This window comes from Drosophila pseudoobscura, chromosome X (genome assembly GCF_009870125.1).
Source record: "Drosophila pseudoobscura strain MV-25-SWS-2005 chromosome X, UCI_Dpse_MV25, whole genome shotgun sequence".
Taxonomy (NCBI): Eukaryota; Metazoa; Arthropoda; class Insecta; order Diptera; family Drosophilidae; genus Drosophila; species Drosophila pseudoobscura.
Window position 1 is genome coordinate 39,098,288 of NC_046683.1, and position 10,359 is coordinate 39,108,646.

General features: G+C 47.0%; 4 protein-coding genes across 5 annotated transcripts; 2 read left to right on the top strand and 2 right to left on the bottom strand.

The window, feature by feature from the left end:
* Window positions 1–497: 497 nt before the first annotated feature.
* Window positions 498–1,736, bottom strand: Vha36-3 (Vacuolar H[+] ATPase 36kD subunit 3). The gene is made up of 4 exons (XM_001354430.4): window positions 1,522–1,736; window positions 1,345–1,462; window positions 927–1,290; window positions 498–868 (listed from the first exon to the last, which is right to left on the bottom strand). Exons 1-4 carry the CDS (start codon window positions 1,560–1,562, stop codon window positions 642–644), a joined length of 750 nt encoding a protein of 249 aa, XP_001354466.2. The 5' UTR covers window positions 1,563–1,736; the 3' UTR covers window positions 498–641.
* A 3,223-nt stretch (window positions 1,737–4,959) lies between these two features.
* AANATL7 (Arylalkylamine N-acetyltransferase-like 7) lies at window positions 4,960–6,623 on the top strand. Its single transcript, XM_015186865.2, has 2 exons — window positions 4,960–5,118; window positions 5,615–6,623. Exon 2 carries the CDS (start codon window positions 5,658–5,660, stop codon window positions 6,345–6,347), a length of 690 nt encoding a protein of 229 aa, XP_015042351.2. The 5' UTR covers window positions 4,960–5,118; window positions 5,615–5,657; the 3' UTR covers window positions 6,348–6,623.
* On the bottom strand, window positions 6,362–7,780 carry LOC4814297 (protein GUCD1). 2 transcript variants are annotated; one of them, XM_015186866.2, is made up of 3 exons: window positions 7,175–7,780; window positions 6,972–7,117; window positions 6,362–6,908 (listed from the first exon to the last, which is right to left on the bottom strand). In XM_015186866.2, exons 1-3 carry the CDS (start codon window positions 7,651–7,653, stop codon window positions 6,805–6,807), a joined length of 729 nt encoding a protein of 242 aa, XP_015042352.1. In that variant the 5' UTR covers window positions 7,654–7,780; the 3' UTR covers window positions 6,362–6,804. The 2 variants fall into 2 exon arrangements, with proteins under 2 accessions (XP_015042352.1, XP_001354468.1); XM_001354432.4 differs by having other exon boundaries at window positions 6,972–7,057; window positions 7,175–7,777.
* A 64-nt stretch (window positions 7,781–7,844) lies between these two features.
* LOC6901123 (zinc finger protein 865) lies at window positions 7,845–10,100 on the top strand. Its single transcript, XM_002134562.3, has 4 exons — window positions 7,845–8,159; window positions 8,215–9,299; window positions 9,358–9,547; window positions 9,619–10,100. The coding sequence occupies exons 1-4, from the start codon at window positions 7,956–7,958 to the stop codon at window positions 9,859–9,861; spliced, it is 1,722 nt and encodes a 573-aa protein (XP_002134598.3). The 5' UTR covers window positions 7,845–7,955; the 3' UTR covers window positions 9,862–10,100.
* Window positions 10,101–10,359: the final 259 nt, after the last annotated feature.

Consider the following 10,359-nt stretch of genomic DNA (forward strand, 5'->3'; position numbering starts at 1 on the left):
CTTCCTAAGATAATCGATACGGAGTTATGATCTTTAGATCTTTGATACTAAGGTTGTGAGCATTCCCTACATCCATTGAACTTTGATACTTAATACTTCTATAAGAGTGGGTACATATGTATGTACACATTGGGTACATTTAACATAAAAATTCTATAGTATTTTTGGTCACCTTTTTCTTGACATTGTACTTCTAATCGTTAGAAGTACACACGTAAACGATCATCTACCACATCGGAAAGCTGCAAAGAATGGAGGATTCACACAGTAAAAAAAAAACTAAATACTTGATGAGAAATGTAAAACATTTCGTACTGATAGGGTACTTTAGCTACACATATGGACAGACAGTTGCTTTGATCGTTACGTACATAAAATGATGAAAGCCCTTGGGTTACGTTACACACAGAAACAACATAGAAACCAATTGACAATTGAGACATTGAGACACAAGCGACATTATGGCTTTGCATCACTTATGTACAAACAGATATACATACAATATCAATATACGAGTATATTTCCAACAAGAACGATAAACGGGAGACATTTATGTGGATATCCCAATGAACAATTTGGAACAGGAACAAGAATCAGTGGGGGATCAGGTGAGGTAGCAGAAAGTGAGGAGGTGTGTGAATCTAGAACAACAAATCCTCATCGCCATCTTCATCGAGTATGTTCTGGACCTCCTCAGTGGCGGCGGCGTCTCCCAGGCGACGCAGCTCTTCACGTCGCTTGTCGGCAGACTTGCGTGCCTCTCGCTTCTTGTCCTGGATCTTCTTCAAGCGATAAAATTCCTCACGCTCCAGCTCATCCAGTTCGCTGATGATGTACTCAATGGTGCGATTAATGCGCGGTATGATCACTGCACAGGAAAGTATAAGATAATTGGAGGATATACATAGTTAAAACACACGACTCACCATGTTCGATCGCGTTGACTCGACGATTGGTAACTTTAATGACATCATCCAGGGTTACAAATGATGTCTGTAGCGAGGCCAGCTCGACCAGGAGGCGCACGGCGCTCTGATAGTTCTTCTTGAGCTTCGCCAGCTGCTGGCCGCCTCGGGCCAGACCGGCCAGCTCGTAGGTGTCTACTCCATCGGTGTAGGGCTCGAACACCGGCAGCGTGACACCCGCCACATTGTCCTTCTTGGTACGTATCTTGATCTGGGCCTTGGTCACGTTCTGAAGCACAATTTGGTTGATGTCGCCTGTTGTGAATTTGGCCTCCGCCAAAGAAAATGCGGCCTCCTTCATCAGTTGGCCCATCAGAGTCTTGGTCTGGAAGCAGCGTTCATTTGAGTTTGGATTGACTAGGGCATTGATACCACATACCTCAATAATTTTGCCCAGAATGAGGCGAAAGCGCATCTGCAGGGCATCGGCTTTCTTCTTGAGCAGTCCATGTCCCTTGGTGGCGCCAGCCAGACGCGATTTCATCAGCGTTTGGGCCCTGTTGGAGGATGAGAATTACCACACCCCAGGACACCTGATAGGTGGTTGGGTACTCACCCGCGGGAGGGGAACACGGGCAAGCGATCTCTGGATGCCATGTTTAGAGTTTTTAGAGTCGTACAGAGAATAAAAACACAAAAGTCACACGCACAACGCCAACTATAAACTATAAATATTCACACAAAAAATATATGCGACAATACGAAAATAAACGGACGGGACAGCCACAACGGAACGAGTGCACGTCTAGAGAATGGGCCGACGAATGAGCGACACCGAAGCGACCCGGTTCGGTCCGGACGGAGAACGAGAGACGCGATGGTCAGCTGTTCCGCAACAGCTGTCCGCGATGAAAGAGAGAGTGCTTTCATAGATGAGGTCTCTTCATAGATAGATAAATAGATCCTATATAATATACATATTAAATGGAATATCTTCAGAAAGATCGTTCGACAAACATCGAATTTTGAAATAAGGTATTGCACAAATTAAGATCAGGATCTCATTGGCAGTGTATAAATCAAAATGGAATACTGTCATACAGCAGGATTTCGTTGGGACACTCTTTATATGAAATGTACCACTGGGATGGTGGATCCTCATCAATCGATAGCTTGTTTGGGCTGTCAACTTGATGGATTTGTATCGTACCGTTTTTTCGAACAAACGGCGTGAAGTGATATCAGTTCCGTGCAGCAGTTACCGTTAGTGGGGAAGATTGATTTAAATTGAATCTGATTGGCAGCAATAACGCACAACGATATTTTTGGGTACGCTGCAATGTACATACGCCCATTTCGGGGCGCGGAAACACACGCACAACACAAAAGAAATGCCATCTGCACAGTCAGACACAGACGACAACCGACCAAATTGACTTTGAAATACCTTTGTGCGTTTGACCCGAAAATAGCCATGGCTCTGGTTCAGGTTCTGGTTTAGGTACGGCTTCGGTTTATGGCATGGGATCTACAGCAGCGTCACGCAATTTGAATATGCGTCTTGTGCCGTCATGTGCTTCCATTATTTGTTGTATGGGAGGGCTCTGTGATGACTCTATATGTGTCAATGGACACGTGCCCGTCCGCCCCATTTGGCCACAGTCCAGTGACGGGCAACTATTAATTAAAGTATTCAGTATGCATACATATATGTACTTGGAGCTTTCGCCATTCGGTAGACTCTATTAAATGGTTATGAGATACGGATATCGCTGTTAAGGGAGCTACGCACATCTGTATGTATTCATACACACATGTGTATGTATGGTAGGATTAATTCCTTGCATTCATTCTACGCTCTATCTGTTGCCCGCACACTCGCTGCGTGATCGAATGATCTCCTTTTCTGCTTCTTCTGCAACGGTACCTCTCGTAGTTTGACAGCGACTTTATTCGCATTGTTTTCTTTTCACACCCACACACACACACACACATACAGCGCGTGTGTAAACGTGTAAGCGTGTGTAGCTTTTAGACTAATTTTTTCTTGGCAGGATTTTATATACATATACATATGTACATATACATTGATTATCTTCCTTCACAGAAAGAAGAACGAACGTTTGGGAGTGTCTTGGTTTACTTTTTTCATTTCATACTCTTTCCTCCAATTAAAAAAGCATAGACCGAACGTTCTATAAGTATATACGTTGTATACTGCTTATGATCAGTTCTCACAAAGTCAATAGACTTAATCACTATCCGCTGATTTTAAAGGGGAGTTCAGATATGGTTGGAGAATCATTTGAAGTCTCATCCACTTCATCAAAATGCTGACAAACTCTTTTACTTAGTAAATATCCTTGGGAAGGCCTGCCTATCTTTGAGTGTGTACTAAAAATCCTGTATCCCACACATACTGGGTGCGCCATCTCTTATGTCGGTATTAAAGCATTGAATAGGTTGGACACTTGTGAACCGATTGACTTGAGTAGACCACTCTTGGAAACTACCGAAACAACGCGCTGAAATATGTAGTTATGCTGTACATTGCAAATAGTCGTTCAATGGTCTGAACGGTTACTGGTATTAAAAAATGGGAATATTGATTGGCTGCCCAGACTTCCTTTCGTGGGGTTATTTAAAAAGTTTACGCCAGCAAGTCTTATACCATTGAAGAGCTCAAGGCTGATATTCGTGACGATATCTTCGCTATAACGCCCGAGATGATCGAAAAAGTGATGGAAAACACAGAAAAAATGGCACATTATATTGTGTCCTATAAAGGCGGCCACTTGATTGATGTTGATTTCAAAAATTAGTCTGAATAAATTTTAAAGCACCAAATTAAATACCAAATAAAAATACCCTATATTTGAAAATCAGTCGTTTTTTCAAAGCTATTCAAAGTTTAAATACCGAATTAAGAGATGGCGCTCCCTGTATTTATGAATGTACATATTTGTGCCTCTGCGTGTATGCATACATCTATTAACACAATTTGTCTTCCTTCCTCTGCCCCCGTTTGATTGTGGCACGTCTTGGCCGTTGTCGTTGCCGTTGACAGCATTATGGCAAAGTCAAGCTCCTTATGTGTGCGTGCAAATACTGTAAAAAACTGTGTATCGAGAAAGTATGCTACCATTTTACAATAGCAGGGGCCTAACATTCGAATTGGATTACTATTTATCATACTTTAGAACTCTTAAAGAAAGGGTCTGTTAGGTCTTTCTTTGCTGACATTCCAGTATTTGATATAATCTTAAAGTTTTTTGGAAAAGCACTAACAATTTTTTTAGTGTCTCCCGTTTAAAAAGAAGTTTAGTGAACCATATTTTTAGATTGCAAATTTTTAAATTAAAACTATAAAGAAAACATAAACTATAAATAATATTCTTAATTAATTAATTATGCTATCATTCATTTTCAGTGGATGATAGCGCCGAAGGGTACTGTTTTACCAAAAGGTGTGGAGTGAGGCTTCCCTGCAAGTCGCACATTTGTATGATCTAGGGCTATCAATATTACATTTATTCAGAAAATACATATATACTCTTTCCGACTGTAGTGAGACTTTTCGGACAGACTGTACGTATTTACATTGTGTCTGGATGACGGCACACACAGCCTACCTCCCTCCTCCACTCCCTCTCCTTCTCCTTCAGAAAGTCACGCACAAAGGAGGGAAGAGGAAAAGAATCAACAGTTAGTTGCTGCGCTCAACAACAAAGTCAAATTCGCGAGGGAGTAAGAGCGCTTGAGCGAGTGTGAGCGAGTGTGAGTGAGGTGGAGGAGAGCAGCTCTCAATTTTACTGTTCGTTCCTGGAATTGTATTGGCATTTGGCCATAAGTCACGGCCAGCAATCGCTCACTCACTCGCACACAATCAAACACAAAGGCAGTTGCGTGTGTGCGTAATCATGGAAGTGCCTTGAAAGGGGTGACGGAATAACCTTTGCACTTCTGTATCCCTGTGACCCTGAGGCTACACGCCTCTGCCTCTGCCTCTGCCTCTACCCCTAGCTCTGCCGACATTTTTTATCCATACTTCGGGTGAGAGGAGAGGGATACACGAGCACGCACCACAGCTCCGTGATGCTGCTGCTGTGGCTCCAAGCTCCAGGCTCTACTCGTCGCAGTTCGCATTTGGCAGCGCCCGCAAGTAGGTTACACATTTTTTTCCAGGCTCGACAACAAGTGAAAGTAACTGAAAGTAAGTGTAAATTGTTAAATAATTGTTTAAGTTAAGTGCGCTCTTTGGGTAAAGTTTGGTTTTTTCCTAATTGAAAAAGATAAGTGGAGAGAGCAGCAGACAAATAAGAGTAAAGATTTAAGCTCTGGTGTGTCAAAAGCCAGAGGTGTGTCAACAAGGCATCAAAAGGGTAAGGGGCTCACACTCTCACACTTCCACTGCCTACTGCCTGCAAGGTGTCTTCATATGGGGTGAAGCATTGCCAGAAATGACTCATACGATGGCTGCCTAATTGTTCGAGATCTCACCTCATTTAAATAAATCTGTATGTACCTTGCCCAACAGTGAGTGCACTTTTCATACGTACATACATATGTATGTGTGTCTGAAAGAACGGTAACAGCTAATTGCGTTATACGGAAAGTTAGATGAGCCCTTTGTGTGGTTATAACAGACATTTTGCAAATGTATGTATAACAGAATTTCAATTAAATTAAAGGAGCATTCCATCCCCCAGGCACCCAGGCACCCACCCACCCACTTGCACTAGCATTGCAGTTATGGAGTACAAACTGATTGGACCAGAGCATTACGAGCAGGTGATCGACCACCTGAGGAGGAACTTCTTTGCGGACGAGCCACTGAACAAGGCCGCTGGACTGTGCCAGAAGGGATTCGGGAACAGCGAGTTGGAGCACCACAGCCTGGAGACGCTGCACGATAAGCTCAGCCTGATGGCCGTGGATCGCAGCGAAGGAGCTGAACAGGAGGAATGCAAGATAGCCGGAGTAATACTGAACGGCATCCTGCGCCCGGGCGACACAGCGCAGGCCCTGCAGAAGCTCCAGGCGAGTAGCGACCTCAACTTCAAGAAGATCTTCGAGCTGCTCTACAGCCACAACCTGAAGGTTGATCTCTTCGGGCGTTTCAAAGTCGATCGAATCTTTGATGTGCGCATCCTCTCGGTGGATGCCAGCTACCGCGGCCAGGGCATTGCCAAGGAGCTGGTTAGGCACGCCGAGTCGCTGGCCCGCAAGCGCGGCTTCCGCCTGCTCAAGGCGGATGCCACGGGAATCTTCTCGCAGAAGATCCTCCGCTCCCACGGGTTCGAGCTATTTGCCGAACAGCTGTACGCCAAGTACACGGACGCAGGCGGTCAGGTCGTCCTGCCCGTAGAGGCGCCGCACATTAAACTCCAGCTGCTGACCAAAAAAGTGGGAAACGACGATGGGGATGAGGATCCACAGTAAGGCAGCAGCTCGCATTCAACAATAATCTTTTGTATTTTCTACAGAGACACTCAACATACATAGTATTTATACATTCACAAAGGTATTGATAATCGTATTGGAATGTTGGCAGGACATCAGCCTGATCGGCGTCCTGTTTGCATAATTGCGTTTGTAATTGTTGTTTTTTTTTTTTGGGGACCAACTGCGTCAGATGCCGCGCGCGTATCAATGATATAACTAAACTCAAATAAAGTCCACTGTTGTGCCAAAGAAATGCTTCGCTTCGACAACGTAGCAGCCAAGCCTAGCCAAACCATATTCCATTTCCAATCCAATCGAATCCTTCTTCGTTTAGTAATTTTCTAGCCTATCCAATAATATCACAAAGCGCAGATCCATCCTCCATTCAAGCACGGCAACTGCTGGGCAGGTACTACGATTACGATGAGCAGCAGACGCTCCGCTCGGAGTCTCTTTATTCCTTGCTGGCCATCTGGTCGAATATCAAGATGATGTCCTCGTCCGTGCCATAGGCACGACGCGCCGTATCCATCGACTCGGCCAGGCAGCGGCAAATATCTACATACATAATGATTATATAGCTTTAGCTCTTAATTGATGGACAAATAGTAAGATACTTACGGCCATCGTGCACCTCCGGGTTGTGGTAGAATACCTTTTCGGTGGCCATGTCGTAGCCGCAGAGCACCACATAGTGTCCGGCATACCTTTTTTTGGTGGCGGCGGGCAAACGTGTATTTCGGGCAATACAAGGAATATGGAAACAGCTTAGCGGACATGAGCAGGGGAGCTTGAGCAAACGGAGGGGGTTTGTCCACACTTACCCGAACTTCTCCAGTACATTCTGCTTGCATATCTCGCAGGTGAGCACCGAGGCGTTGGTCAGCAGGATAACCGGACCGTGTCGCGCTAGATGCCTGAGAATAACCTCCATGTCGACAGTGCGCTGCTCAACGCGCAACCCATGGGCCTTGGCATCCTTGAACTTGCGCGTCACGCGCTTCTCGTCCTTGTCAATTATTTTCGAGTAGTACGTGTGTTGGCTGTAGTTTGGATCGATGCCCAAGGTCTGGGTGTAGTACTCGTGACGCACTTGGTAGCGCAGCAGCAGGTAGCACAAATCAATGGTCCAGGTACTCGACCCGAAGCCCTCCTCCTTGCAGATGGCCTCGAAATTGGTCAGCATCTCATCCCGCTGTTGGGTGGACAATATCATGATGATGCAGGACAGGCCGCAGTCCCAGTTGTACCTCTGCTGGTAGTGCGTCAGATTGTAGTGCTTGCTTTGTGGGAGGCCGTTCATTGTTCAGGAATGCTGCTCCTTCAGAAATGCTACAATGGCGATGTTCTGCAATGTTTTAAGACCCGAATTGAGTATTTGGCCACCGAAATACAGATACAAAAACATATCATATTGATTATCGATATAATATCGATATTTGTTCTGAAAATTCCCTAACGCGTAAACGCATACCGATGCATCAATAGTTATAATTTTCCATAATTTATAATCGATATCGCCCATCGCTAGGTAAAGGTGTGACCGTACTGTAAAACATATAAACTACTCAATGCTGCAGTAAAAATATAAAAATATTCTGCAAAATGATTTGTCGTCTGTGCCTGAACACGCTGGACGAGCAGAATGCCGTCCTACTGTTCGGTGGCACCGTTCCCCCCGACGCCCCGCCGGACAGCGACAGTGCAGCGGCAGCAGGAACAGGAGCAGGAGCGCCAGCAGCAGCCAACAACAAACCAGTGCCGGAAAGCTATTTGGTCCAATTGATCTCGATCCACTTGTATCTCTGCGTAAGTAATACCCCATCCCACAGTATCCTGCAGTACGCAATTTGGCCATTTGCAGCTGTCACGCGATGATGCCATCTCCACCTGCATCTGCACCGACTGCTGCGGGCAGCTGGAGAGCTTCCACAATTTCTGGAAGCTGGTGGAGCTAAAGCAGACGACACTGTGCAGCCAGTTTCTGGAGATTGACTGCGATGTGAACTGGTCGGAGGAGGGCGATGTTGTTGATGTCGATGTTGACGTCGATGAGGCGTCCCCTTGCCAGCTCCTCAAGGAGGAGCCTGAGTACGCCGAATCGAAGACTGTCGCAGCAGCGGCGACGGCGTTGGCAGTCAACAAGTTTCCGTGCATGTTTTGCGAAAAATCCTTTAAGATGCGCCGGTATCTAGAGGAGCATGTGGCCACCCATACGGGCGACCGGCCAATTGCCTGTCCCTACTGCGAAATGGCCTTCCGCTGCCGCTCTAACATGTACACGCACGTGAAGAGCAAGCACACTACCCAGTGGCTGAAGGCGCGCGAAGAGCGCGATGCGGCCAAGTCCCAGAATCAGGTGCAGACCCAGCCAGATGTATCCAGCGAACTAGCTGTGATCAAAGAAGAGCCGCCACCAGCACCTACAGTTTCGCTTCCTTCTCCGCCGCCGCCGCCGCCGCCGCCGCCACTTCCACTGTCCGCCATCAAGAGTGATTCCATCGAAGCCATCAACTTAACGATGGCCAAAACGTCTCCATCCACGATCCGCTCACGCACGACTCGGTCCAGCCGCCGCAAGACCCAGTCCCCCAAGAAGGTCCAAAACACCGAATGCAGTGCCAGCGACGGCGATGGGGATGGCGATGTCAAGGACAACAGCAGCAGCAGTCCAGTGCATCACGAGCATCACCACAACAAGCGCCTCAAGGAGAACGAACTGATGCTGGCCAATTACAATGCTGTGGCCGCCGCTGTGGTGGCGGCGGCCTCGTTCAGCGACCGGACTGCCACCGGGCCGGCGGACAGCCTGCAGCAGCGTCTGTGTGCGAGCCTACTCCTCCAGCAGCAGCAGGATCTCTTAACGGCCATGACGGCAGCGGCGGCGAGTACGAGTGCAGCCACCACCATAACGACAGGAGCAGGCGGAGGGCTGTCGCATCCATACAGGTGAGGCACAGAGTCACAGAAGAAATGGTTCTAGCCCCAATATCGAATCTCTCTACAGCTCTGTGGCTGGAATGCTGGACAAGCGGCGGCACAGAATGGAGGATAGCGCTCCTCTGCCTGCCACTGGAACGCCCATCATTTGTCCCAGCTGCGGGGAGCTGCCCGGCCAGAATCATCGCTGCCTGACAAAGCCCAAATATGCCTGCGAAGTGTGCGGCAAGTGCTTCAAGATGAAGCGCTACCTGGAGGTAAGTACTGCGTGTGTCTGCGCAATCCGCAAGCCGTAAACTTAAGCTTCTCCCTCTCTGTGTTGCGACAGGAACACTTTGCCACGCACACGGGCGTCAAGCTGCACACCTGCTCCTTCTGCCCCACAGAGTTTCGCTCCAAATCGAATATGTACCACCACACGAAGCGCAAGCACAAAGTCGAATGGGAGCGTTCGCGGGCCACGCGCACCGCTGCCGCTGCCAAAACGGTACAGACAGGTGCTGCCGGTGCTGTCCAGGAGGCAGCAGCCACAACATCCGTTGCCGCTTATGTGGACGCAGGGCACCCATAGTTTTTATATTTGTATTATTCCTGTACTATTCTATGTTTTGTATTGCATGTTAGCCCATAATGTATTTTATGTACTTATTTCTCTGTTCCGTGTCTGTCCTTCGTCCTCAAAGGAGGTTCCTGTTTGTGTATACTCTTCCCTCTGTATTCTCAGCTACTAACGTTTGCCTTGGCGACTGCCAGACTGCATCTGCATCTGGAGTTATCCTTCAAAAGTAAAACCTTTATTTCCATAAAATGTTCAATCGGTTTTTTCTGTCCCCCAAAATGGCCCCGAAAATTACTTGTGGATTGCGTATCGGATGGACGTTGCAATCGTTGTAATCTTTTTTTATACAGGTCTATGGATTATGGGTTCAATAAGACGTTATATATAAGTACTTTATGGAATCTGTCGAAGGAATATGCGATTTATGCGGCAGTGCGTCTATCCCGCACTTAAACTGAACGTGAAAAGGTCATTGGCCTCCATCAATATCAGTAGAAGGACAGCGCCTTG